Below are 27,835 nucleotides of genomic sequence, written 5' to 3' on the forward strand. Positions count from 1 at the left end.
ACGGCGTACACTCTGTCGAGTCTAAGCAACAGCCGAACAGGCCTTGTCCCGGGAAAATTGGCACGGATGTACCTGGTTTAAGGTGGTAGTCCCTGGCATTTCCCCCTCACCACTGTGAAAGTGGCTGTGTGCCTAGGGCAGGAATGGACTGGAATGGAGTGCGTACACCGTACTTTGTACATGTCTGCGATGCCATCACACCGGATCGTGGGAGTGATTGGCGCAGGTCGGAGCATGTCGGATGCTGGATCAATCGAGGACCAAACAGATTCAATCAGCGTTCATCAAGATATTCGATAATGGGGACTCCACTTCGTCCGAGCAAAGCAACGGGAGAGGCCCCCACAGCCCCTACACCTTCTTCGTACGTCCGTGCTTCTTTCACATCCTCCATCCTTAGCTTCCTCTCTCTCTCTTTCGGTCCCTCGTAACTCGGATCATAGTCTTCCGTGCTCCGTTTCAAACCAGTCACTTGCAACCAGCCGTGCCCGAGAGAAGACGCGACCAAAAAGAATGAGGCGACAAGTTGGCGAGATTTCCCGCGAATCTCTTTGCTTTTTCTCTCCTCGCACCTTCCTGACCTTAGGCAACGATTAATCCCCTGCAAGGTCCGTCACCAATTACGTAGGAGGGGTGAATACTCCGCGGTCGCGCCAGATGCAGCAGAGACTCCAGGGTGTCTATGCTTTCCTTAGCTGCACGTCATGCGGCGCGCCCTATTTGCCTCGGAGAAAATGGCTTGGTTTCACTTCTTACGACCGGTTCAGGCCAGTTCACCTCAGTTTACCTGGTATTCTCACGGGGTGTGAGGCTCTGGGTATTCGGATTACACTGTCCTTCGTTTCTTTCGCCTGAATTGCCCAGTGTCGACATCCAAAGGATTACCACCCACACCAGTGACCTTCTCGCTAGTTAGTGCATACTACTTTACCTGCTTTCCCTAATAGCTCACCCGGGCAAAAAGGACGGGGTGAGTAATCACTGGCTTTGCTTGACTCGCGAGTTACCAATAACTATGAATTAAATATCGTCTCTCTCCCTCCGACAATCTTCTTTCATTCTAATTCTAGTCTTTTGTTCTATTCTTTCTTTCTTTCTTTCTTCCTACTTCCCTTGTGTTAGGTATTCGATTTGGATAATTCCCTTTCGTGGTTTCCTTTCCTCCCCGGTCCCGAGACCAAGCTACCTTGCTGATCTTCCATTGCCCCATTGGGTCTGCTTGTCTTCATATCTCTCCGCTCTTATCATTGACATCATCCGTCTCTCCTCATTGTACCATATCTCACCCTATCCTTCTTGACTGTTCGGTGGTTGTGCTTTGCCTTTGGCTTAAGGGCTGAGGCCACTTGCTCCATATTGCCATCATGCCGCCTTATCACAAAGGGTTTGAAGAGGTCCCGCTGTTTCGGACTCCCAACTACAGCTCCTCGCGGGGTGGCCACCTTATGCCACCCGGACCTCAAGATACTTCCAGGGTGGGTTAACTATACGCACTTCCGACCTAAGCTCGACTTACTGACAGGTTCATCCTAAGATGCTGAGCCAGTCCCCGATGTCGCCTGCTAGCAGCTTCGGTCCCGATCACGCCCTAGACAACATGCCTTTCCTAGAAGTGCCTTCACCTCAGACAGACAATCTGCCCCAGTCGCTGATAGGGATATCGCCGCACCTAGCCCTCGAGAACGTTGACTTCGAGTTCTCCTTCGACGATGCACTCGCGCCCGATGATGCACCCGGGACGAGCCCTCTGGGCCAGCGACCTCTTTTCCCTCCACAACCCGACGCTTCATCTCCTCTCTTAGAAAGACTGCATAGTGAATTGGAGCAGATCGGAACAACGGTCCAGGAGATTGCCTCTTGCCCTGGTTTCCCCCAGCTGTACGATGCAAAAGAACTCCTTAAATGCAGATTGAGTAGTTTTGAGACTACGATCCAAACCAGAATTGAACGCGACGAGCGGCCCAGCCTTAGTTGCAAGTTTAAGGATAGATTTCTCTGCAAGCTTTGTCAGTATGGACATCGCAAGGTGTACAAATCTCGTGGTACTTTCAAGCGGCATGTCTCTGAGGGGCACCACCCCAGATATCAGTTTCGTTGCCCGTCGTCGTGTGGTTGGACCTCGTTTAGGAGGGACAAGGTACATGACCACTTTAGAAACTTCCATCGACATTCAGGCAGACTCAGGCGGGACCAAATCAACCGTATAGAGAGGCGAGTCCCACCCCCGGTGATCTGTGAGATCTGCACGAGATACGTCGACGGCTGGGATGACTACTTTAAATGTGTCTCTGAGCACTGCCGTCTTCGCGAGGACGATTCGACAAATACCAGCGCGTCCCAGAGCAGAAGAAGCAGCGGAGACAGCGGAAGTGGTACGAACGGTGGCAATGGGAGCTTCAATGGAGGCGGCTTTTTTGGAGGACCCCAGAACCCCTTCCAGTCCGGGGGTCTCGGTGGCCAGATGAATGGTGGTTCTTATTACTCCAACAACGATCAGCATTACTTCTCCCAGGCAAGCAGCTACTCCGAGATGGACTCGGATTCCCTCAGCCGGCAAAGCCTGCCGGCTGTGTTGGGTTCAGGCTCCGAAAGTCCCGTTTCTTTTAGGAGACAGACCTTCCACCACTCGGTTTTTAAGCAGCCAAGCAGGGTCGAAACCATTATTCGAGAGCCCGAAATCACTCCAGGCTATCGGCAACCACTTCAAAGAAGTTCTACAGAGTCCTCCCTGAGCTCTACAGATGCAGACTCAGATGTGCAGTCGCCCTCTAGGATACCTCCCCCCAAACTTCAATCTGCCAATGGTCCTATCCGAGGGGATTCACTCACAGCTTTGTTCAAAAGAAACCTCGCCAGACCCGCTCCTCTTGAATCAGACGGCCTCGACAACAAGGAATGTAGGAATTGTGGTCATGTTATGAGTGATTGCACAAGCTGTCATTCGCTGCGACTGGATATCGATGAGTGCCACATTTGCATAAAAAAGTCTTGCCAAAAGGTTTCTAAGGAAACATCGCAGCTGGCGAGATTCAGTCTCCACGAAGCGACTGTTGGCCAGGCGGCGGACAGCACCATACCCGAAAACTCGAATTTGCAGGCCTCGGACATCACTATTCAGGATGCTTTGCGGATTCCCCAAGCACATAACCGTTCGGGATCAATCGAGAAGCACCCAAGTCAATCCACGGATGATGTCAATATCACCGACATGTCCTCCGCAGAGATCATGAGTCCAAAATCCACGACCGTGTCGATGGATAGTCAAAACTGCAACGAGACTGGCCCTTTGGAGACTTCTACCTTAACGTCATTCCACAATTCTTTGTCAGTGATGCTCATCCCGAAAGACTTGCCATCATCTACCCACGATGCTCTCTCCAGTAAAAGTCCAACACAGCAGAAGACACTATCGAATCGCAAGTCTTTGTTAAATTCGACGTTGTTTGCGCCTGCTCCTCCGAGCAACCTGCACCATGGCTTAGGACTATATGGATACCAGAGACCAAAATTCAACCTCGATCAAAGCTTCCTGATTCAGAAGATGATTACGCAACCTATGCCATCCAAAATAAGCTTGAAGCACCGCACCGGCACATTCCTGTTGACAGAGTTGACCCCAAGTATTCGACATGGAAGAGCCAAGTTGTCTAGATCACGTGGATCGCATTCGTGTCCCAGCCAAAATGGCCTGCAGCTTTTCCGAGCACCAACACCCATCTTTGAAGAGGCCGAGTCTCAAGAAGACAATCAGGACGAAATGACCGAAAGTCTTGATCTTGTGACTCAGAGCTCCTTCGCACTAGGTCAACGCCTCAAACATCCGGATCACCCTCTACCTTCCAACCGACCTGTTCCATCCAAACACATCCTCTCGCGTAAGAAATACCACACTTTACGAACCAAACTCCAAGTCATCGTGGAGATTCTAGCCCTTCGACGGTCTTCCAAAGCCCCTATTCTAGCCCCGGAAGAGGCCAGCACCTCATACCTGAAATCCATCATTTCGAGCGGAAGCTACTTGAAATCACCCATACTCGACTTCGACCTCAGCCGCCTGGACATACAATCGTCGCTTCCATTACTGTTAGAGGCAATGTCCTTGTTGGAAACAGACCCGAAAGGGTATACGTCTACGAAACTCACCAATTATATATACGACCCTGATGATGAAATGCATCTCATGCTGATAACTTTGATACCCCTGCTTAAGAAACTCTTGTAGATGCCGACTCTCCCTGTTGATTCTGCAATGGCTGCAGCCGTTGCAACGCTTGAGGTTTAGGATTTGTTTATTGCTTTCTTTCTTTTTCTTGTCTGCAATCTTCACCTAATACTTTGTGCTCTCTACAAGAGTTCTTTTATAACGCTTGATGATCTTTTGTTGTTTTGTTTATAATGTTGCTTGTTGGGTTGGCTCTATCTTCTATATCTTAATGACGCAATGCCCACGAATATAGTATAGCCAGAACAAAGGCTAGATTTGAATTTTGTTATGTCAGGCGACTAGTGAATCAGATCTTGCAGAGGAGAAATATAGTAGGTAAAGACTCCCGGATGATGAATGACTACGCCAATGTCAGATTTACCCTTTAATCGTTCGATATCACATACAGAAACCTCAATTCACCTTGCACCGCGGATGATTCCATTATTTCCACCGTATTTCTCAATTCACGGAGCCAGCTACCACATCACCAGATGGGGACCAGATCATTCACACATCTAGTTCAGTCACTCGATTGTATCAAGTGAAGATAGTAATAGAAGGAATTTTTTTTCACTAAGTAATTGAATTCATTGGGCTTAGAAATCGCCTATAAAATCCCCCCCAGTCGCCCGCTTTCTGATCCTTCTTTCTTCCTCCATCCATCTCTCCTCCATCCATCCCTCATTCTCAAGGTCCACCTTCCATCGCCGACATCATGACTAGACCCTAGATAAGGGATTCGTGAGTAGTCTCCGCTTTCTGATGCAGTGGAGCCATCCACTAATAATTGACCAGGTCCCTAATCTCGCGACTGGCAAACAGAAAAGCGATCCTCAGAAGATTATTGCTGTCCAGCCGAGAGACTGGCTCAACCGCCGTCAAAGAGTTCAACGGCACACAATGGAAGAACTCGCAATCCCTGTTACATGTCAGGAACTGGAATCGATAGAGAAAAATCGTTCAGACATGTCTCCTGCTTTCCTGGATCCATAGGGAGACAGGAGTCAATATTCCGTCCCTAATACGGCGACTTGCAGACCGAAATGCTAACGGCACATAATGAAAGATCTTCCGATTTCTAATACGACCAAAGCACGGACTGTTTATATGGCAAGGTACGCGTGTTACGCCAGCATAATCCGCAATGAAATCAATGTCTATAGACATTTTACCGGGTTATGAGCGCGGGACACCCACCGTGCGGACCGAGGCCTGCGTTGAGCTGGCCCGCGCCAAGCTTCAGAAGTCGCCGAACGAGAGTGTGCCTGAGGCCGAGCTCTCGAGGAAGGCAATCGAGATCCTGAAGGGGAAAATGAACAGGACAGTCTTCCAGCGGATCACGGGTTGGTCGCCAGGGAGGTGCCGTGACTGCAGGTGGATGGAGTGTGACTGCAAGTGGGCATATAACAAAAATGTCCCTTGTGGATGGAGTCATCACCGCCAACCCACACGCCGTTGCCCTGCGACCGTCGAAACTTCCGCCACTAACTACTACCGTCCCCTCTACCGCCGACAGCCGACGAAGACGACATGGTGTCACCGCTGTCTGCAGCATCTAGGGGACCCGGCCCTGTCCCTGCTCTTTACGGGCTGTAGGGTCTCCCCCGCCGGGCACCGCTGTGTGGTCCGTCCCTGGATGACAGCCTCGAACAAGAAAAATGATACGAATCTATGAGATTACGTGATTTAGCAGCTTGGTCTGCACTCTCGAACCTCTGAGGAACTTACCCCTCCATCTATCATAGAATAAGAGATTAATAGTTATGCAAGTAAATTAAGAGCCCTATCATTCTAAAGGCATTCGCTCCTTAGTAGCCTACGTGCGTGTAGCCGATACAGTGTCATTCTGCCCTCCTTCCCCTGTGCATTTCATAACAAAAAAGATGATCATCGCATCTACGAAGCGCCACGGCCTCCTCCACCGCTGTATCCTGGTGAACAAGATCTGGTGTCACGAGGCGATGCGACACCTTTGGGAGTTCGTCGATGTGGACCTATCGAGCGCGGAAAGGTCTGGAGGTCTTGATTGACAGGATTGCTGATGTCAATCGTGCCATGGTTTATCCCCGTGTCTGGAGAGGGAAACTTCTTCTTCATATGGAATTGCTAGTTCAGGGCCTAGCTAGGCTCAAACAGAAATCCTGTGAAAAGATATTTCCTATTCTCCTGGATCCATAAGAAAACCGGAGACAATACGCCGTATGAGAACGCGGGTTCGTGTTGCTTAGCTCGCTGGCCCGCAAAATTGTCATGTAGTTCACATTCCGAAGTGACCCATGATCGGGAATCGAGCCTTTCTCGAGACCCATGCCCATGCTCACGCTAGGAATTATGAGTATGCAAACAGGACCGTGAAAGAATTTAGGAAAAATCGTTGAAGATTGATGACGAGCAAATCGATAATGCTACCCGGATCCACAAGAAGACTCCTTGCTATATCGAAATTCAGTTCAACGTCCGGCGTGACTCTAATATTGATCACCGGGCATTTTTCGAAATCCACCCGGCCCATACTCACACCAGAAGCTATGAGTATGCAGACAGGACGGTGAAATGGTTTGGGAAGAACCGTCGAAGAGAAAGTACGATTTGCAAATCGAAGATACTGTTTTGAAGAAGAAAGCACATTATTGCGTGAATTGTCACAACTGGGGACATCGGTATCGATCTTGACTTCGACGCTGACTTCCTTGACTCGATGAGGAAGACAGACATGTACATTGGTAAGTCGACACCTGGTCAACAATTTGAAAAGAATTGGCCTTGACCTAAGGCCGAACCTCGACGAAGAATACAGAAATGTACTTTGCGGTGAATATCTGTGAGGAGAGAGACCGTATAGACGCCAACCAGACCCACGACTGGCATACATCCACGAGAGAGTTACTCGGCTGTTGGCGGACCAGCGTGGAACGACCGAAGAGCCACCGTCCGCTTCCGCTCGCGCTGCTCGGGGCTCGTATTCTGGATCCGACCTTTTGATGGTACACTCGGCATCTGATTACAAATTCAACAAGAATACCTTTATCAAGCGGGACAGTTGTTGAAAGTTGAAAGACGGTGTACTATGGTTTTGGTTGCTTTTTCCTCCTATCGGAGTGTACACCTACTATCTGTATCATTGTTTAGAGCGCGAATAGTTACAACTGGTGGCCTCGGCATCGGACTTGACTTTCAGGCTAAATTTCTCGACTTGAAGGGGAAGTCTAGAAATGTACTTTAGATCCATCGTTACGGCGAGAGCCAGCAGAGCATCCCAATATGGCATCTATCAGTCCATATTCAGGGAGGATCACCCCTTCACGTGGAGTGCCTATTTGGGCACTTCGAGCTCTACGACCAGGAACCACACCCTGAAACACTACATTGAAGAGCGCGTTGTGTGGAAGTTTTACCTCCTCGGCTTCGATCTGGGCGGCCACTCGGACATCCTACTTATATGCCAGCACAGGATGGCCCCTATATTAGGGGATCTGATATTCCGGGCTTTTTTTTTATTTTTTATTTTTTATTTTTTTTAGGAGAATTGGCTTCTTCACGATCCTCGATTGACACCAGCGTTACGGCGGTGCCATAAAAATGTGCTTGCCTTTAACAAGCATGTCTTCGGCCATCAAGGCGAGCTTCTATTCCTTGATGTTACCAACGCTAGGATCGGGAATCGCGTCGCTTTACAACGTCAAGTTCAGCCAGATCACTACAGACTCGGCAAGGTAAGTCTCCAGCCAGAAAGGCTTTGATATCTGATACTGATCCAGGCCTGTTATACATAGACCCTCACCACCTTGGCTTTATTGGCCACCGTAGCCTGGTTGAGGAGAACGCTCAAAGAGGTTGCGTAGTCACGCAAGCACAAGGATGGGCTACATTTAATGAAAAATGACCTAAAAAAGCGTGAGAAATTTCCAACGGACCGGTTTCCCTTCGCGTGCCCCTGTGAGCCAGACAGCCCCTCCGGCAAGCTCAGGCTGCCACAGCCTGGGGCAACCCTAATCATGGTACCGCAGGCGATTCTTTTGTCATGGATAGAGCAGTGAAAAAGGTTCATCACCCCGGTTCATGATGAGCTGAATCTTGAATTGTTCATCGGCCATAACGACCTCGCAGCCTATGCAAGGAAAGAATGTTGACGTTCCCAAAACCTCCCGGTTCCAGCGCGCGAAAGATTTGTACACCGGCAGGCCCATGAGCTGTACAAGTATCGATTGAGAAGGGCACAAGGCAAACCAATCAGCCCTCCTGACCCAGCCGAGCCACCATGGCATATCCAGTTGTGGAGTGACAATTCTGACCCCATACGGAGCGCAGCTGCACCGGTACCTGGCCAGGTATATTGAGTATGAGGCGGGAAAACGCCATACTATGCGTAAAGGGGAGGAACAAGACCGGTTCCTTTGTTCCGTTAGTTCGAAAAACGGTTGGTTTGAATGCAAGGTACATACATTGAGTATGAGGTGGAAAGCGCCAATACGAAGCGCAAAATCTAGAAACAGGACCTGTCATTTCGTTTCGCCAGTTCGAAAAGCTTATGGAGGATACTCAAGCTATTAGGAGCGTGTTAGGTGCGAACAAGACCACGAAAGCCAGCAAGATCGCGAGACCCGGCGTCAAATTTCTCCAACGAGCTGCTTCTACAACCTGGGGGTCGATTTCGCTTTTCGGGCTCTGTGAGACAACGGCGACAACTAAATGCAAGGTACATTGAGTATGGTTCGATGCGGTAGAGGGATTTACCCGCGACGTCGAAGCGAAAACCCTCAGCATGGTGTAACATATGACACGAGAAAAAAAAAGAAATGCCGTGCTCATAGGGCCCCTCTTTCAGCCTCTTCAACGCTTACGAATGGTGGCTAACTTCCTTGGGCTTCTCGACCTCGCCCAAGCACGAGGGGCCGAGGCCAGTAACCTTGAGACTCATAACATTCTATAGTAACTCCGACGAATGGCTCAAAGAAATGGAACTGGCCATGGTACTACATGACAGTACCAAATGAAAAGTATTTAAGCACATATTCAATACCCGGGTGGTGATTTCCTGTTCGACCATATGGCGGGATTCTTGGTACTTTGCGTGTGGACGACCTGGCGACCTCGACCCTGAAGGCGAGGAAGCAGATATGCTGCAATTTCTCCGATACTAAGCAGGTCTCATCGAAAAGCAGAGCTTCTCCCAGTTGGACGAAGTTACCAGACGCAAGGCTCTTCTAGCATTCAAGAATGCAAGTAGGTGATTTGCGAGGCTTCGGTAATAGTGTCTACAAATAACAACATGGGAGACCCGATAATAGCCTCAAATTTTGGGGACACGGCAGAAGGGATCTTTGTTATCAGAGACGAGGATCCAAAGGAGCTAGAGCCTGACGGTTGGATCTTTGCACATCACCAAGCTCAGAGCAGGACCGAAGATCAAGGGTATTATTAGTTGTGGTGATAAGGAGCAACTCCGCCCAATTGTTCTTTCCATTCAGTCATCAGATCGGTACAACGAGTTCGCCCAGCAATTGACCGTTTCCTTTCCAAAACGGCTAATTACGATGCATCATCCAGTCCAAAAGTTGACTCAGCAGTTTCGGATCCGCCCCTGCTTTTTGAATTGGTTGAATCACCGCACAAACAACGGCGAGATCACAAGTCATCCTTCGACGGCCAACATCATCGTCAAGTCGCAGTTCCTGGAAGCGATGCAAAAGACTCTAGATCTGGAGCATCCTGGTAGCCTCGACCTTGGGCACATTGTGGTTAGCATTAATGGGTCGACTTGGCGAGAAGGAAGCCGGTACTTACTCCCGGTTCAATGATCAAAACCGTATCTGGTCTTCCTCTCTTATTCTTCGTCTCTTTGTCTCCGCACCATTCGATATTTTTAGCCTACACAGCGTCATCGTGTTTTGAAGCTTCTCTCGATTGATCCGACGCTAAGAGCAACCTTCAAGCTCCTAGCCAAAACCACCTCGGAGACCGGATCCATACCGAAGTTCCGTATCCATGTGCGTTCAATCAATGGCAATAAGAAAAGGCAATTCGAGCCCCCGGATCGCCCAAATGAAAACTACAGGAGATGTCGTCAAGATTCTTGAAGAAAAGAACTTCAATGAGAAGGGTCTCTACCGGTACCTTTGAAGGTACGCGAACTGATCTGGCAAAAACGGGCTTAAAGATTTGTAACTACAATTGAGAAACGTTTTTTCTTGATGCTGAATCCACTTCAAAGATTTACTCATGAACCTGTAGCTATAAGATGTGTTTGCTAACCCCCTGTAGTACGAATTTCTTTACTGCTACTTCCAGCACGTCGGATGTACCCGTGTAACTCGATCCTCGACCCAGCCTTTCCCGCTGCAAGGGCACCATAGTTCACAATGACTCGTACTCCACCGGCTCTCGGGATAGAAGGGAGAACACGAAGCGGAGATAGCCCGGACTTAAAAGCGCCACCCGAAGCGGAGACTGGAGAGATGACATAACCGATTCCCGGGCTATCGACAACACATCCAGCGGTCGCGCAATTGGACTCAGTAACACTCTGGCCTGCTCCAATCTCTGATTGCGCCTGTCCTTCCTATTGGACCGTGAACGAATGGCTACTAGCCACTAACCCCTGCACTCTCAGCTCTGATCGTCACAACCCCTCCCAGCTTCGACTCATCATGAGTTCACCTTCCATCCCCGGCGGCGACCGACCCGAGGAGCGACCGTCTCAGCGAAATTCCCCCACCCTATGGCATCCGGCCCGAGAGTGGCTTGAAGAGGACGACGAAGAGGATGTGGACTTTGAGCCGGACTCTGAATTCTCGGATGATAGAGACCTGGATGACGGAGGTCCTTTGTACGAAGATCCGAACAGTTTTGGAGTTTACCTCGGTATGGGTAGTCTTTGGGGTATTCGGTCGGATAAGGAAAGGAAAGCATCTTGCTGATGATTCGACGAACTTGATGATTTGGTAGATCCGGAGTTGCATCCAGGTGTGCAGATCGAGTTCACGATGGAGGCGCCGAATCCCGAGGACGGCGGGGATGGCCAGGCGGGCCGACAGAATCGAGGTATGGACAGGGATACTGAACACTGTGTTCATCGATTTAGAACACGTTCCGGGTTAAACACTAACTTGAGAAGTATCCGCAGCCCGATTGCTCAACCTACTAGCTTCTAATGGCTTGCGACACATTCTTAATTACGACGGCTGGCCTGCGGGTGCCGACGACGACGATGAGGACGAGGATCCTTACCAGGGCTTTTTCAGATACCGAAGACAGCCGCGACGAGCTAACAATGCTCAGCTTCCGAAGGTCCCGAGCGACGAGGGTACGAAATTGATGCGAACCGGCGACTTTGGGAGCAATACGCATTATGTGGATGAGTTGAAGAAACGCAAACGAACACTGGCAACGAAGATGATGTGGCGAGAACTAGGCATCGATGTATCCGGCGGACCGAAGAGGGAGGTTCAATCCATATCGCAGGTGCGTGCAGCACTCTAGACTTTGGCACAAGGGTGGTCGGCATACTAACGGTTTAAACACAAAGGACCTAATACCAGATTCGATCGCAGACAAAATAATCCATTTTGATTCGAGATGCTATTCCGGACAGTTCTCGGACGATGGCAATTTCTTCTTTGCCTGCGCACAAGACTTCAAGGTTAGGATGTACGACACGTCCAATCCTTTCGAATGGAAGTACTACAAGACAGTAACCTACCCGTTCGGTCAGTGGACCATCACCGACGCCAGCTTGAGCCCGGACAACAGATTCTTGGCCTACACATCTATTCGAAACCTTGTGTGTCTTGCGCCCACGGACCCACTGGATTCATCCGACCCCGGGGTCTTGGATCTGTCCATACTACCTGGCGAAAGAGGAGGGCGGCGAAACCAGTTTGGAAGCTCACATTTTGGAGTACGCAATGCATTTTCCGTTGACGGCTCAAGCATAACTAATCGGGTATAGATCTGGTCTATCCGATTTTCGGGTGATGGCCGTGAGCTTGTGGCTGGCACATCCGACCACTCGGTGATCGTCTACGACATAGAGACGCACCAGTCGGTTCTGCGCTTACAAAACCATGAGGACGATGTAAATGCTGTTTGCTTCGGTGACAAGTCCTCGCCCCATATCCTCTATTCCGGCTCCGATGATTCCACGTTACGGGTATGGGACCGACGCTCAATGGGTGATGGGCGTGAAGCTGGGGTCTTTATGGGCCACACTGAAGGGTTAACCTACGTCGATAGCAAGGGCGATGGGCGATACGTCATTTCCAATGGTAAAGACCAGTCGATGAAACTTTGGGATCTTAGAAAGATGATGACGACGGCCAAATTCGATACTATCGACGTAAACAACTATACGAGCGGCTTCGACTACCGATTTGAATCCTATCCCCACAATTACTATGAACCACATCCACATGACTGCTCGGTTGTCACCTTCCGAGGCCATCGGGTCTTGAAAACCTTGATCCGATGCCATTTCTCACCTCCTGGAAGCACGAACTCGAGATACGTATACACGGGAAGCGAGGACGGCAAGGTTCATGTGTTTAACATGGACGCCACTTTGGCCGGAACGATCGATGCGGGAGCCGCGACGAAGAACTCGCGACCGCAGGATCCTGATATTTATACTACTGCATATGAGCTCAGGAGTAGGAGCGGTGAACCGATGTGGCGCACATGTGTTCGAGATGCAAGTTGGCACCCCAACGCCCCGGTGCTCGCCGGTAAGTCACTCGTCCAGTCTCATAATAGATTATCCGTCGAGAGGATACTGACTGACAATTTTCTAGCGACATCGTGGAATGGCTGGGGCTTGTCAACCGGCACCTGTACTCTGCATAGCTGGAATGACTCTGCGGCCGATGACGAAGGTGATCCACCGCTCGGAAGGAACTATGATTGTGAACTGAACTCGGTGCCTGAATTTAACCGACATAAGGAGGACAGTGGGCATCGGACATCTTTGAGAAGTCGACCGGTGATGAGATATGATGAAGATGACGAATCCTACGAAATATGGTGAAGTGATTGAAAGAGGTGGACTTTGCACTCGATTTATACTTAATGGTTTCCAGTTCTGAATTTAGCCAGACTGGTGAGTGAGGAAGCATGTGTACATGAGCGACCAACCCCCCGGCGTTGTAAGAGCAATTGAAGAATGAACTTGTAACTATCGGAAAGTAACCAGAAGAAAGTAAAAGTGGCCGGGGAACCGGAGGGATAGTTTTGCCGAATGCCGACGGGGTAGCTCCACCAGCTGCGGCGAGACGAGATCGGACGAAGCTCTCGCCTTCCCTTCTCTCTCATATCGCGCGCTCCACCCGCATCGTCGTTCTTCGGACACGTCTTACAAGGGATTGTCTGCTATCTGTCAGCTCATCACTAACCCCTTCTAACTCACCTTTCCTCCCCTCTTTCACCCCCTTTTCTCTGTCTTTTTCTTCCTCGCTATCGACTTTGACCCGACCGCTGGCGGCTACGTTTCAGGGGATACCAACTAGCCGTGTACTTCCTGGGTGGCATCAGTGTTCCGGAGGTCTTCAACTGATTTGAAACTGACGGATCTGTCCGCCGGTTCTTTTCCTACACCTATTCTTTCTCGTTTTGCGTGTGCGCTCTCATCTGGAGGGTTTTTGTCAGACCTGTTCTCTAGCCAGAAAGCGCTCTCTCCCTGCCTGACTGTGGTAGCGGAAGCTCCTAACAGCGCCGCACCTGTGGTTTTATCTTCATCTTCTCTATCGCTTTGGTTGAAACTAAACTCCCCTTATCATTTTACCTGTACTTGGAAATCCTGAGACCAGGAGAGAGAATATTGCGCGCACTGTATCTCCCTTGCAAGAGATCTCGGTGTATCAGCTGGTGAAAAAGAAATTTGTTCCTTTTTGAAGCTGTCTTCGCTTCGGATTGTACGTATCATCGTGCCTCTTTTTATCCTTTCTGTTGTACTTTTGCGCTTGCTTTCTTTATTATCTCTCCGTTTTTCTTTAAAAAAGAATCTTGAAGTGTTTTGCGACAATCGCTTCAAAAGATGACCCAATACAATCCCCTACTTTCCGGGATACTTGCAACAGCTTCTTTTTCTATCTCCAGTGAATGATTACCTTCTTGCTAATTGACGGCCTACGTCTACAGACATGTACATCCAGTTGTTTCGAAACTGAAAAAGAATCATATCCAGAAGACAAGGACTGTATTACTTTTCTTTCCCTTTCTACAATCAAGGAACCCATCCCTACGCTCTGAGACACCGAATCATATCCTAGCATCATGGCTACTGAAGATGACAACTTCGATATTGACATCTATGGAGATGGCGGTGGATACAACGGGAATGACCAGGGAGATTACAAGGAGGAAGATACCAAGCATGATGACTCGGAGCTCATCCTAGATGCGCCCGTGACTACTCAAAACGGAGGCCCTGTGCCTGGAGATGGTCCCTCTGAATCGAACCCGAAACAGGATCACTCGGCAAACCCGCAACCCGCAAATGGTGAACATGTAACACATTCAGATGCCAATCAGCAGCAGCAAACGCAAAACCAGAATCTGCCTCCGCCCCAGGGCGTGAAGCGCAAGGAGCACGACGACCGCCAGGCAGACCCTGACGCGACGCCAGCCTTGCTTATCTCCGACTTATTCTGGTGGACTACTGATGATGATATCCGTGGATGGATTCGTGAAGCCGAATGTGAAGACGAGCTCAAGGACGTAACGTTCAGCGAGCATAAGGTGAACGGAAAGAGTAAAGGGTAATATTCGAACCATACATAGTGCCTCTTGCGTAAAGCGCTAACGCAGCAATCGCAACAGTCAAGCCTTCGTTGAGTTCACCACCCTTCAGGCCTCGTCCGCCACTAAGCATAAGATCGAATCATACGCTCTTGCTGGCCAGGCCGGGCGCAAACATACCGTCAACTACACCAGTCCCCAACCTAACCCCTTCCGCACACTACCCAAGGATGCCCCTATGAGAAAGGACAACCAGGCCCGGTCGATGTCCGGTGGCTTCAATTCATCCAACCAGAACATGAACTTCGGCATGAACAACAACATGGGAGGCGGAGGAGGCTTCCGCGGTGGCCGTGGAGGATACAACAACCGCGGTGGCATGGGCAATAATATGGGCAACTACAATAACCGCAACTTCCAGAACCCCATGGGCGGCTTCCAGAACCCAATGGGCGGCGGCTTTCCCGGCAACCCAATGGGTGGCATGCCGAACTACGGATTCAACAACCGCGGCGGCATGATGGGAGGCGGTATGCGAGGCGGACCTGGAGGCATGCGCGGTGGTCGTGGCGGCGGTGGCATGGGTGGACCGAACATGATGGGCATGCCGGCTATGAACCCTATGGGCGGTATGGGAATGAACCCCATGTCCGGTGGCATGAACCCGATGATGGGCGGCATGGGCGGAAACATGAGTATGCAGGGTAAGTCTCGTTGAGAGTCATTTTTCAATCTGCTTCATGTGCATGTTCTGACCACGATATTTTGCTAGGTAAAGGCGGTTTCCAGGCTCCCAATCCAGCGTTCAACCAGGGCTTCTTCACCCCCAACCAGGGAGTCGGAGATGGATCTTGGAACCCGCACGGTGCTAAGCGCAGTCGACAGGAGTAAATGACGTTTCTATTTTGAACCAATACACTCAATCCGTTGTTGATCTCCGATGAGTTCTGATTGATTGAGTATTGGGGGAGTTCTGTTTTCCTATCTCTGTATCACATGCTACATCTACATTTTTCTTCTCTGGTTGTTTTTATCTGCTAACGGTCTCATGGGAAATTGGTCTTTTTTTTCATCTCAAATGGGGTTTACTTTTTCTTTTCAGCTCTTTTCAAGGTGTATTAGACAATTTAAGTGTGTTTCTTTCTTTTGATATCCTTCTTGTACTCATGTTCTTGTTGGCTATGCGATTTGATCATTATACCCTTGTAAAGATTGTGCAATATTCCAGATATGGCGAGGTGCTGGGAGTTTGGTTTCTTGAACCTTGTCTCTATCCATGTGATTGATATGTGTCAAGAATAAGGGAAGTGCCAGAGTTGACTGGATCTACCTACATCACCATGACCATTCCCAGGGAATCCTTCGGCATTCGATTGCTGCAAGCCTTTACTTAACATTCAACACCACAGAAAGAATCAACCACCGACTCTAGCTTCTTTGCCCCTAACAAAACCCGACCGATCCTCTTCCCACTAAGATGATGGATCTCCCACCGTTGCCTGTCGCTCGCGACGGCTTCGAATACTACAACGATGAATTCTACGCCATCGTGCCTCCCCACCGCCGACATCGCCGCTCCTCCATCCCCGAACTACGTGCCATCTTCAACTCAACCCCCAAGATGACCTCGGTCAAGGACAAGCCTGCGCACTGGTACCGCGCTCAACTGATTCATTATGGCCTCCAGCCAACGGATAACAAAGATACCGCTGCGATGCGCCTCCTTGATGCCTTGAACAAGGATACCCTCAAGGTACCGGGCTCCGTTCAACGATTGGAACGGTTGTTGAAGAAAGAATACAGCTATGAGAAGAATCTTATCAAAGAGAAGAAGGCTTCTTCGGCTAAAAGAAAGGCTCTGTCCAAACAGAAGGCCCAGTTTAAACAGAAGACCCCGTCTAAAAAGAAGCCAAAGGCGCCAGCTACGAAGAAGCGAGTGAGAGACATTACCGATCTCGATGATAACGGTGGGCTCTCGAGCCTCGCATCTCAAGCTGTCGAGAATTCCAGGAACTCGGGATGTCTGGGTATTTCTGTTGCCAACTTGAACGTCAACGTTAATGTTGGAGGGCTCGATCGGCCTCGCAAATCCGCTAAGGCAACGCCGACTGTCGGTGTCAAGCCGGAGTCGGTTGCGCCGCAGGACTCTGGAAGTTCTCGCAGTATGGTAAGTAGGCCTCACAGACTCAACGAGTTTAACATACTTGATTGACAAACGTCTCACGTTTCTATTGATAAAGCAACTGTAGTGTCCCCGCCCAATCCTCGGCTGTTTGGACGGCGTCTACAAAATCGACTCCCTCATCCTCAGCACCTGCAACTCTGACATGATAATCTGCCTCGACGATCTCAGCCTCTGGGGCAACTTTCAGCTCGGATGCGTCAAGGGGGTCCTGTACATGGCCGAATGTCCCTGGCCCGTCTGTAACCAGGACGGGGGCGGTTTACCGTTCGTATGGCGCGCCAGAGACTGCGACACGGGGCTGGGGATTCGCGGAGAAAAGCACTCCGGGGAGATGCGGTTTATGGGGGATGGTAATATCGACGGGATATTCCACAAAATCCCAGATGGAAAGGGCAAATGGGTTGATTGTCTGTTCCAGGGAAAGCGGGTTAGTGGAGGGTCTGATTACCGGGCTCCTAGGGATTCGCAGAGTATGAGGTTGGAGTTTGAGAGTATTGGTTTTTAGATGCGTTGAGTCGTTTTAGCTGGGGTTTTCTTAATCTGTTTACTTGCTGTTTTATCCTAATGAAAGATTAGTTAGTGTCGTTTAGATTAAAATTCAATTTGTTTTGTTTGCCTTCTAGTACGTCTAAACTAGAACAAAGTACGGAGTAAGAGGAAGAACCATCCTCACTGTTCAGCCCGTTTCCCCCTATTCTTTCTCGATATGCGAGGGACTACCTACCTAGTTAACAAAAGCCACTGATATTTCGCCCTGCAACTAATCACAACGCCTACTCCTCACCCCCTATGGATAGGTAATTTAGCCCTGTCCGACGGGCGACGGAGGCAACAAGGAGCTGGCCATCAGTCAAGACCCAAGAATTCGAAGTCTACCATTTCATACTCTTAATGCGGCGGTTAAACTCTAACGCAGAGCATCCTATCAAGGATGTGCCAAAGCATCGCAAGTCTGTTGACTTACTCCAAAGCCCATCGCAGCTTCTCGTCTGGGCAGGCACCACGGATAGAGGAATTATCGTTCTGGTCTGCGGAGAATGGTGATGAGCTCCAGTCGACTCGTGTCTCGTACTCCCAGCTCCTCGCAGACGCAGACGAGAAGGGCCGCGTAGACCGGAGGGTCCGCGATAAAGATATCCACCCGTTCAACAGACCCAACAGGCTCGTAGAACTGGACAGTTCTCGGCGCTGTCGCTGATCAGACTGAGATGGTTGGGGTCGTTTATGGCTAGGGCCTACACGGGGTCTGGGTTAGCGATGTGCAGGATGTGAGAGAGGGCGGCATTGCGGGTGAGTGTGTGTAGGCGCAGATGGGGCGCAATGTCCGACATGGTGGAGTGGTCGATGAGGTCGAGGAACTTGACCTCCTGGCCCTAGGCTTTGAAGACCTTGGCCAATTTGAAGACCAGCACGATTACGGCGTATCTGGGGAGTTGTTAGGATGGGAGGGCGTCGAGCAAAAGGACGGGGTCCAAATCCAACATTCGAACTTGTAATTTGTTTTGCTATAAACCCTCAATTTAAGCTCCATGAATAGACAGAAGAGAGAAGAGAAACACCTGAGCCCCCCTCCGCCTCATCGCATTGAAAACCCTCCCAAAAGCAGCCGTATTCTCTCGAGGACAGTCATGAAACAGAAGACTCGTAATAATGGCCGCCGATGCTCAACCAGGCCCCATGTGCTTTTCCTCAAAGTTCTCTAGATCCACCTGCTGCGAGGGGTTAAGAAAAAGCTTCATTAGCCTCATTTTGACCTCTTTGTCTCTTCTTTTCAACTCTTCCGGCGCTGAGAGCTCATCTATGCTCTTCCTGAGATGAGCGGCGAACTCTCGAGAAAACTTGTCTTTGATCTCCTTGAATCGAGGATCCGAACCTTTCAGTATATTGGCAAGGCGGTTGCCATGGCTTTGAGCGAAAACAGGAATGAATTCGTCAATTTTTCGTCCAAGCCCATTTTCTTCCTTTTGAGCGATGAGTGCTTGAATAAGGGGAAGTGGGGAGTCAAAGCTGTCGATCCGATGGTAGCCCAATTCATGTTCTTCGTTTGTTTTCGACGTGTGCCGTTTTTGGAAGGAGTGCCAGGGACGTAACGGATCTTTGAACGCATATTGCGCTCCGGTTGGATCGAGAACCCATCTTTCCCAATTCTTCAAGGTAACTCGGTAGAGTTCTGTTCCATCTTCACGGACCTGGATTACCTGCATATTCGGGTTGATGACGGTGACATTAATTTCTTCGAATTTCGAACAAAATCCTACACGATGTAAACATTAGGTTCCTGATCAGATGGAGGATTGATTACAACTAACCGGTTAGGAGCTCTGCTGCAAAGCGATAGAGATATATGATAGCTTCCGCACAAGCAGAATTGACCAAGACCACATTGAAAAGATCTCCTTCCAACGGAACTGAGAAGGGCCCAATGTATATAACTCATTAGGCAATGGAATTGGCGGACGAGTTCCTCCGACAAGTATCCGTGAGTCTTCAACGCGAGCCCAGTCAAAAGACAGTAAACAGGCATGCAGCCGGATCCCTCCGTTTACAGTACCTGTCAATAGCAATCCCGCTGCGATCGGCGTCCATCAAGTGTGAAGAAAAGCTACTAGAAGCTTCGGCCGAGGATCTTAATTTGGACGAATCTATCTTCGATCCCTGATTGTGTTGGTATACCCATGTCGGTCAAACAGAGTGATTGGTTCCAACTTACTGATCAAACAGACCCTTAACCCTTATTCTGCATCCACCTAGGAAGCGTGACATCCTCGTCTTCATCGCGCTGGCTTCCCACGGCTTCAACCCCAACGAGCGCCTCTTCCACTCCATCGCCAAAACCGCAGAGACGCTCCCTCGCGACGCCGCCCTCTCTCTTATCCTACACATCGCCGACCCTGACCACGCGAGGGCCCCGTAGTGGTCAAAGATGATTGAAAAAAATCCAACAAAAGGATGTTTTCTTGATCAATTCTGAATCGATTGATGGATCTAGAAAGAAACGAGGTCTTCCACAGTGGTGCCTATCTAAGCTGCCCAAGAAGGGGCAAGCAAACGGCGAAATAATCAACAGCTTTCCTCAGACATCCAAACGCCTACAGATTCGTCACACTGTTATTCGTCGACGTCGACGGCGTCCCTCCTTCAAACCAGGTATCAACCTCGCCTCACCATCGTCGTCGGTCGCAGGCGCCCACTTCTCATTCACATACGTATAAGCTTGAGTTGCCCGCGATGTAACGCGTCTCATATGGGGCTGCATGATGTCAAGAAAAGGTCAGGTTATGCCGATAGGCAAATTGCGGGTTGCAAAATGTCATTTAAAACCTCGGAATCCTCAAGGCGCTTGCCAGGATCCAAGTGTCCCGGTTCCGCTAAGGAGGCCAATGAAAGACGAACGCTTTCGCATGCACGGCGCCACCAGAAAAGAAACGAAACCCCCTCAAAGAGGTAATAAAATCAGCTGAAGGAGTTCTTTCTACTCTTATTCCCGTTCTCATAGTTGATCCTGATAGACGATCATCGTCATGGCCTTTGCGTCCTCGATCTTGTGGGGTATTGCCGCTCTCGTCGGCTACTTTGTATACCGGCAATCATCCCAGAAGCACCGACGCAATCTACCCCCCGGCCCAAAACCGTTGCCTATCCTCGGAAATTTGCGAGACTTTCCTCCGAACGACATCCCTGAATACCAGCATTGGCTTAAGCACAAGGATCTTTATGGTGGCATTAGCTCCGTGACAGTGATGGGTATGACACTAATTATTATCCACGACAAGAAGGCGGCGCATGAGCTGCTTGAACAGACCTCAAGCAAGACGTCGGGACGGCCAACGATGATCATGGCAAATAAGCTTTGCGGTTATGAGTCCATCGTCGTCTGCCAGGATTACAATCCCACCTTTCGACGCTATCGCAAGCTCCTGCATCGGGAGCTTGGAACCAAGGTGGCTGCATCAGAATTCCGCGGGGTCCAGGAGATTGGGGTAAGCCGACAGCTTGTGCGGGCGTTAAATGAGCCCGGGAAATGGCTGGAGCACTTCAAAACGTGAGTTTCCGCTTTGAGCTGAGGGAGGACCCGTGCACTAAACAGAACGAGGGCGACGTAACACAGCACTGCCGGCGCTACTGTTTTGAGAATGGCGTACGATTACACCATCGAACCTCATAAGCCAGATCCATTGGTTGAATTGATCGACAGAATGATGACTGAGTTCTCCCTCGCCGCTGTTCCCATGGCGTGGGCCGTTGATATTATCCCGGCTCTCCGACATCTACCGGAGAATTTCCCGGGTGCAACATTCAAGAAGACTGCTCGCAAATGGAGAAAATCCATCCAGGCGACAGCCTATATCCCGTACCGGTTTTCCCAGAGCCGAATGGCTTCGTTGAAATTTCGGCCGTCATACGTATCAAAGCTTGTCCAGCAGCTTAGGGGAGAGAGTGACGATGGCACTCTGAGTCGAGAGGACGAGGATTCGATTGTCTGGACCGCTGCTAGTCTGTATGGCGCTGCGGCGGATACTACCGTGATTACTCTCACCATCTTCACGCTGGCAATGATTAAGTTCCCCGACGTGCAGCGCAAGGCCCAGAAGGAGATCGATCGGGTGGTTGGTACAGACCGACTACCCGGCTTCGAGGATCGCGACAAGTTGCCGTACGTCGATGCCTTAGTCAAGGAGGCTATCAGATGGTGGCCACTTGCACCCATGGGTTTCCCTCACACAGTCACCGAGGATTTCGAGTACAAAGACATGCACATCCCCAAAGGCGCATTCCTCCTCCCAGCCGTTTGGTGGTTTCTGAAGGACCTTGAAGTATATGCCGAGCCCGATTCATTCGATCCCAATCGTTTCTTGGAGCCACGTAATGAGCCCGATCCCAAAACAGAGGCATTCGGATATGGCCGCAGAATATGTCCCGGGCGGTTCTTTGCAGACTCCAGTCTCTACCTCAACATCGCGCAATCGCTGGCGGCGTTCACCATGGCCAAGGCGGTGGACAAGGATGACAAGGAAATCGAGGTGGATGTCAAGCCGAAACCGGGGATGCTCACCTATCCCACCGAATTCGATTTTCAGGTCACGCCGAGAAGTGAGAAACATGTACAATTGATTCGACAGCTGGAGCGACAGCACCCATGGGAGGCTAGCGATGCCGAGCACCTCGAGAGTGTGGAGGCTTTCCAAGCCGATTAGAAGACCATGTATGAGGCAGGAAATCGAGGGGACAGATGACTGTATGAATACTGTTTGAGTAGAGTGATCCTAATAATTCTTCCGCGGGAGAGAGTTGGAGAGAGGAAGAAAGAAAGGATGCAGGTCCAAGCTGAGCGGAGGGCGATCTACATGCAAACAGACCAAACCCACCCGGGGTGTGCCTTGTATGATACTGTCTGAGATTCATAGAAGTGGCTATCGTAGACTTTTGGCGTAGAGATTAAATTCCAATATACTCAGCGCGTACATGAGAAATGTTCTTCCAACATTTACTACGGAGTGCTACTACTGTGTAAGATACTCCGTACTACTCCGTAGGATCCACCGTCGAGCCTAAGGCAACCGGCGGAATGGATCAACGAAGGGCCGCGTGATCACAGATCAACTGCTCCGTCGTCATTTCTCCCGGCCTCAATCCCTCTCCGCCGCCGCTTTTCTTCGTTGGTTCTCTCTCATACCTCTCCCTCGACGGATTCCTCATCTGCTCCGTGTGACTCCCAGACCTTGATTTCTCTCAGTCTCCCTCCTTCCATCCAATCCCCCCTCACGTGCGGTCAACCCAGTCCGCCCGCCTCCAACTTCCCCGCGGTCCCTCCCCACCGTTTATTAATTTATCATCTCTGGGGTCCGATCGTTCTCCAACTTCTCAGGCCTCCCCTGTCCCTCCACAATGCAGGCCGTTCCCGAATCCCGACAGCAGACCTTCGAGGAGATCTACGGACCTCCCGAAAACTTCCTCGAAATTGAAGTCAGTAACTCGACCAACTCCTACCCCGCTCTGCCTTCGATCCCGCTTCCTGGTTCCAATTGAAACCCTAGCCAACCGATACCACCCCAACCTCAAATACACTCCTGGATTTAAGCTAACGGATGATTTGGAATCGCTCTAGGTCCGTAATCCTCAAACGCACGGCACGTCGCGAAACATGTACACCTCGTATGAGATCATCTGCCGCACCAACATCCCCGCCTTCAAGCTCAAGCACTCCATCGTGCGCCGCCGATATTCCGACTTCGAATACTTCCGCGACATCCTCGAGCGCGAGAGCACGCGCGTCACCATCCCCCCGCTACCCGGAAAGGTGTTCACCAACCGCTTCAGCGACGACGTCATCGAGCATCGACGGAAAGGTCTGCAGCGGTTCCTGGAGGTTGTCGCTGGACATCCATTGCTGCAGACGGGGAGTAAGGTGCTGGCCAGCTTTATTCAGGGTTCGTTCCCTTCTTTCCTTATCCTTTTACCTTTCTCGAGACTTGTGTCAAGGGTTGGTTTGAGAGGGTCTCATACTAATGACTCGATGGCAATAGATCCGAACTGGGACCGGAATGCATGGTAGATTCTAGCCTACCCTACCCGGGTTCAGTCACGCCCGAGGATGCTCGACTCGGTATACGGAGCCCCGTTTCAGCAGAGTCTTTAAACGCTTCGTCCTGCCGTGCTGTGGTTATCATCCTCGTGGCCGGTCCGGGCTTCGCACATTTGTTTCTCTCCCGTGCTCATTCACGCAACATTTTTCGATCCAATTTTCTGCTCCGCTTCTACTTGCAAACGTGACATGGCATGGTATGGTTTGATATGGTATATTGTCACAATGGAATACCCCTCAGCGCGTCGTGCATTGATTCATTGATTTGAAACGATCTCTTACTTGCGATTTCGATTGCGATTGCGAGTTAAGTTGAGCTGCATGAGGCATATCCTGCTGTTTTGTTTGTCTTTTCTCTTCTTTTGAAGTTGTGTTTTTTTGTCTGTCTTTCTGGCGGGAAGTTTTCCTCTTTTCTCTTTTCTTCAAAATAGCGATCTTTTCTCCTCGTTTGTATCTTGTTCTAGGCGAATGCGGCATCTTCATTTTCATCATCTCCATTTCTGCCTTTGTTGATAACCTACTTCGTTGTAGCTAGTTTAGTGTGAGGTCCAAAATACAGGTTATTTGGTGGTTATTGGTTTGTCTGTTCTCTCTCTCTCTCGTTTTTATTTTTTTATTTTTATTTTTTAATTTTTTTTAAAAAAAAAGAAACCAAGAAAGAATTTAGATATACATGGTCCTGAGGCTACACTAATTGGATCAGACACTATTTAATATAATTTTCATAATCATTGCTTTTCCGCAGTGTGTGCATTTATGTATAGAAGTAGTTAACAGTATTTCTAGGTAGCCAATTACCTATCTGTCGATATGAGCTTTCAAAGCTGCAATAGTATCAGAGAGGATCAGAAATCAAGAAGAGAAGGGGAGATCAGAAAGAAGAAACATGCAAAACCAAAGAGCGATTTCGTAAGAAGGACCAAGGCGCGGGTATCAGGATGATAGATGCATGTAAGCATGAAAGGAAGTAAGTAGCTCCCATATCCAGCAAGAGATGAAACTATAAGAACCCGAAAGATGATTAGAAAGCAGTTAGAGAAGATTTTATGGGCAAAAGCAATGAAAGAAAATGAAAAAAAAAAAAAAAAAATTAAAATAGATGAGAAAAAAAAAGAAGAGGAGAGAAAGAGAAAGAAGGACTGAAAGGAGAAAAGAGAAGTAGCCCGAAATACAAAAAAGAAAGCCGTACACCCTATAAATGACAACTAGGTTAATTCATCCCATAACATAGGAGCAAGGGTATTATCGGCCCATGAGGCATCCACCGCCGGAGCGCCAGGTGGGTTCTCGTCCAGAGGAAACTGAAAGACAGCGGTGGAGGATGTACCTGTTGACGTGCCGTCAGGGAGATTTGGCGGCGGAGCCGGGGCAGAGAGAGCCGGATCGATAGGGCCTAATGGGGCCTGTTCGACATCAGGCTTGTTGGGATGGGCCGGATTTGAAGATGGTTTGGTAGGCCGTATGAGACTCGGCTTGCTACTGTCTTTAGGATCGGGTACAGTTTTAGTCTGGTCGTTGTGAGTCTTGTTACCGCTGACGGAGCCTCCGTCACGATATGCGTGGGGGAATTTGGTCCGAAATCGGTCTCGCAGGTCGGTTGCTCTGCGGTGGCCGAAGTTCAGACGCTTGTCTTGTTGGATTAGTGTCCACTGAAAGCCATGGACGGCATAACCTTTGAGCAAAGCTTCGTCTTCGGCAGCTGTGAATGGGCGCCGCGAGCGACGTCGGGATTTCATGTTAAAGTGCGGCTCCGGAATGCCAAGAGAAGCTAGCGTGGACTTGGATCTACTAGATAAACTAAGGGGAGAACTGGTCGATGGGGCCTGTTTGAAGTAAGATTGGGAGTTGTTCTGCTCCACTTCGGTCAGGGGGGAGGCACTGGACGATGAGGGTTCGTCCAAGCTGGTTGTCGAGCTGCTTCCAGCGGAGGGCGGTCCAAGACTGGCCGGCCATGGATGGGGGAGGCGAATCTTCCCAGGGACATTCCCAGTCCCTTCGGACTCGGCGCGCAGCATAGCATCGGCAAGGCTGTCGCGTAATTTCTTTGTCGCTTCGTTAGGGTCAGCAGCCCGATACGCCCACGGACAGCAGACGCGAAACCTGGTTGACTGTTAGTTTGCCGATTGGTGGGGAGGTGGGAGTTCGAAGACACATCGCGTATCATACCTATCTTTCAGATTCGATGCGCTCCGCTTATTGAACTTGAGTTCGGGCTGCGCCAGTATTGCTGTCCAGTTTCCGATACCGCACTTGACCACGCCACGCAGAAGAGCCGTGGTTTCCTCCTCGGTCCATTTACGGAGGTTTTTTCGGGACCGACCCCTCGATTTCGGCGACAGTGGCTCGTTGTCCTCGTTTACGGGCGTTTCATGCTCTTTATCAATTCCGACTTCACCATTCGGAGGCTCCGTCGAATCGACGTCCACGCTCTCCGCGACACTGCTTGCGGGATTCCGCTGGTCATCCGGCGTCGGCTTCTCCGCGACCGGAGGGTCCAAAATCTCCTCAATCCTCCCCTCCCGTTTTTCAAAACTCGGCGTATCTGCGACAGAATTAGCGGTGAGTAACGCGGGCTCGACGTAGGATTGGTCTCGGGAGGGCTTGGTCAGGAGCTGCGTGATGGAGCCCGCTTCGATAGGCGGTAGCAGAGCGGCGTTGGGTGGCGGCTCGTTTAGCCCGTTGAGAATGGCAAAGGGTCCAAATGGCGGCGGTCGCTGCTCCTTCTGCGACTGCGGAATTGGTAGCTGCAGATGCTCGCCGAAGGAGTCGGCCTGCACGTCCACCCGGCGACGTTTGCGAGCGTGAGACGAGTCATCGTCAAATGAAGAGTATGGGAACCGCTCGAGGGCGCGGAGGTTGACGAAAGACGGTAAGATTGGTTTGGGAGGGGCCTCAAGACTGAGCAGCGTATCTACTGAAGGATCATTCTTCTTGGTCCGCCCGGGGTTGGAAGCCTCCGGTACTCCGCCATTCGAATCGTTGTTGCGAGTTGGGCCACCGATTCCAGTGGAGGATTTGGCCTTGGAAATGGTATTTGAATCCCGGACACTGCTGGCATTGGGCTCAAGTGGCGAGGGGATGCTTAGTATGCGGGAGGAAACTGGTTGGCGAAGAGGAGCGATGCGGAGACTCTGCAGCTGAGGTAGTTCGCGGATCAGGGATTCGTCAAAAGGCCGGGCAAAGTTGCCGTTAGAATCCATCATTTGGGATCAACTCCATCCGAAGCGAGGGATTCCGATCAAATGTGGAGTGCAATTATTGTAGTTCGATTTGGGCGATCTAGATGGGCCATTTTGCAGCTTCTAGAATGGAGAGCCCAGCTGGTAGAAGTAGAAGGTGGAATGTTGAACCCTCGTCGATCCGTTGCGTCGGCCACGCAACTCCGGGTCCGATGACGCCGCCGGGCACGTGCTTTTGTGGTGCTGACTCATCTTATGCGCCGTTAACGTATTTCATAAGCGAGATAGCCACACAAGCGGAATAGCCACATCACGCGTTTTGGCCCCGGTCGAAAACCTCGCTCAATTCAACCACCAACCATGCCTCCAAAAGCGCGTCAAAATACAAAAAATCTAGCTGAACAAGAGGGAAGAATCCTACTTGCTATTTCTGCTTTAAAAAAGCAAGAAATTAGTAGTATTCGCGAGGCAGCACGTATTTTCAACATTTCTCGTTCAACTCTACAAACCCGATTACGTGGTATACCAACACGTCTCGAAACACGCGCCAATAGTCATAAATTGACTCAAAATGAAGAGGAATCGCTTGTACAATGGATTCTATCGCTAGATCGACGTGGAGCCCCTCCCCGACCGTCCCATATACGAGAAATGGCCAATATTCTACTTGCTCAACGCGGTACTACCCCAGTTCAATCAGTCGGAGAGAACTGGGTCACCAACTTTATTAAACGACAAGATCGCTTGAAAACTCGCTATACTCGACGCTATGATTATCGGCGCGCTAAATGCGAAGACCCTAAGGTTATTAGAGAGTGGTTTGATCGCGTACAAATCACTATAATGCAACATGGGATTGCACAGGAAGATATCTACAATTTTGACGAGACTGGCTTCGCTATGGGCCTAGTAGCTACTGCCCAAGTAGTTACTAGAGCTGATTATTATGGAAA

The 27,835-nt window shown here is 50.1% G+C and overlaps 9 protein-coding genes across 9 annotated transcripts; 7 read left to right on the forward strand and 2 right to left on the reverse strand.

Moving 5' to 3' along the window:
• Positions 1-1,364: 1,364 nt before the first annotated feature.
• Positions 1,365-4,222, forward strand: KD926_006965 (putative C2H2 zinc finger domain protein; the record flags this gene model as incomplete). The annotated part of the gene is made up of 2 exons (XM_053099991.1): positions 1,365-1,475; positions 1,535-4,222. 2 exons carry the CDS (start codon positions 1,365-1,367, stop codon positions 4,220-4,222), a joined length of 2,799 nt encoding a protein of 932 aa, XP_052956370.1.
• Positions 4,223-5,360: 1,138 nt separating this feature from the next.
• Positions 5,361-6,237, forward strand: KD926_006966 (uncharacterized protein; the record flags this gene model as incomplete). Its single annotated transcript, XM_053099992.1, has 2 exons — positions 5,361-5,550; positions 6,020-6,237. The coding sequence occupies 2 exons, from the start codon at positions 5,361-5,363 to the stop codon at positions 6,235-6,237; spliced, it is 408 nt and encodes a 135-aa protein (XP_052956371.1).
• Positions 6,238-10,854: 4,617 nt separating this feature from the next.
• Positions 10,855-13,226, forward strand: KD926_006967 (WD40 repeat domain-containing protein; the record flags this gene model as incomplete). The annotated part of the gene is made up of 6 exons (XM_053099993.1): positions 10,855-11,068; positions 11,153-11,248; positions 11,331-11,668; positions 11,733-12,104; positions 12,156-12,927; positions 12,994-13,226. 6 exons carry the CDS (start codon positions 10,855-10,857, stop codon positions 13,224-13,226), a joined length of 2,025 nt encoding a protein of 674 aa, XP_052956372.1.
• A 1,244-nt stretch (positions 13,227-14,470) lies between these two features.
• KD926_006968 (uncharacterized protein) lies at positions 14,471-15,826 on the forward strand (the record flags this gene model as incomplete). Its single annotated transcript, XM_053099994.1, has 3 exons — positions 14,471-14,955; positions 15,017-15,639; positions 15,708-15,826. The coding sequence occupies 3 exons, from the start codon at positions 14,471-14,473 to the stop codon at positions 15,824-15,826; spliced, it is 1,227 nt and encodes a 408-aa protein (XP_052956373.1).
• A 586-nt stretch (positions 15,827-16,412) lies between these two features.
• KD926_006969 (uncharacterized protein) lies at positions 16,413-18,616 on the forward strand (the record flags this gene model as incomplete). Its single annotated transcript, XM_053099995.1, has 4 exons — positions 16,413-17,102; positions 17,185-17,611; positions 18,092-18,240; positions 18,425-18,616. 4 exons carry the CDS (start codon positions 16,413-16,415, stop codon positions 18,614-18,616), a joined length of 1,458 nt encoding a protein of 485 aa, XP_052956374.1.
• A 168-nt stretch (positions 18,617-18,784) lies between these two features.
• Positions 18,785-20,376, reverse strand: KD926_006970 (uncharacterized protein; the record flags this gene model as incomplete). The annotated part of the gene is made up of 3 exons (XM_053099996.1): positions 18,785-19,374; positions 19,430-19,528; positions 20,286-20,376. The coding sequence occupies 3 exons, from the start codon at positions 20,374-20,376 to the stop codon at positions 18,785-18,787; spliced, it is 780 nt and encodes a 259-aa protein (XP_052956375.1).
• A 265-nt stretch (positions 20,377-20,641) lies between these two features.
• Positions 20,642-22,315, forward strand: KD926_006971 (cytochrome P450; the record flags this gene model as incomplete). The annotated part of the gene is made up of 2 exons (XM_053099997.1): positions 20,642-21,162; positions 21,229-22,315. The coding sequence occupies 2 exons, from the start codon at positions 20,642-20,644 to the stop codon at positions 22,313-22,315; spliced, it is 1,608 nt and encodes a 535-aa protein (XP_052956376.1).
• Positions 22,316-23,006: 691 nt separating this feature from the next.
• KD926_006972 (sorting nexin-3) lies at positions 23,007-23,673 on the forward strand (the record flags this gene model as incomplete). The annotated part of the gene is made up of 3 exons (XM_053099999.1): positions 23,007-23,084; positions 23,227-23,548; positions 23,645-23,673. 3 exons carry the CDS (start codon positions 23,007-23,009, stop codon positions 23,671-23,673), a joined length of 429 nt encoding a protein of 142 aa, XP_052956377.1.
• Positions 23,674-24,908: 1,235 nt separating this feature from the next.
• On the reverse strand, positions 24,909-26,906 carry KD926_006973 (telomere repeat binding factor family protein; the record flags this gene model as incomplete). The annotated part of the gene is made up of 2 exons (XM_053100000.1): positions 24,909-25,803; positions 25,870-26,906. 2 exons carry the CDS (start codon positions 26,904-26,906, stop codon positions 24,909-24,911), a joined length of 1,932 nt encoding a protein of 643 aa, XP_052956378.1.
• Positions 26,907-27,835: the final 929 nt, after the last annotated feature.

Source organism: Aspergillus affinis (assembly GCF_023601865.1).
Source record: "Aspergillus affinis strain CMG 70 chromosome Unknown NODE_39_length_258944_cov_87_149177, whole genome shotgun sequence".
Lineage (NCBI taxonomy): Eukaryota > Fungi > Ascomycota > Eurotiomycetes > Eurotiales > Aspergillaceae > Aspergillus > Aspergillus affinis.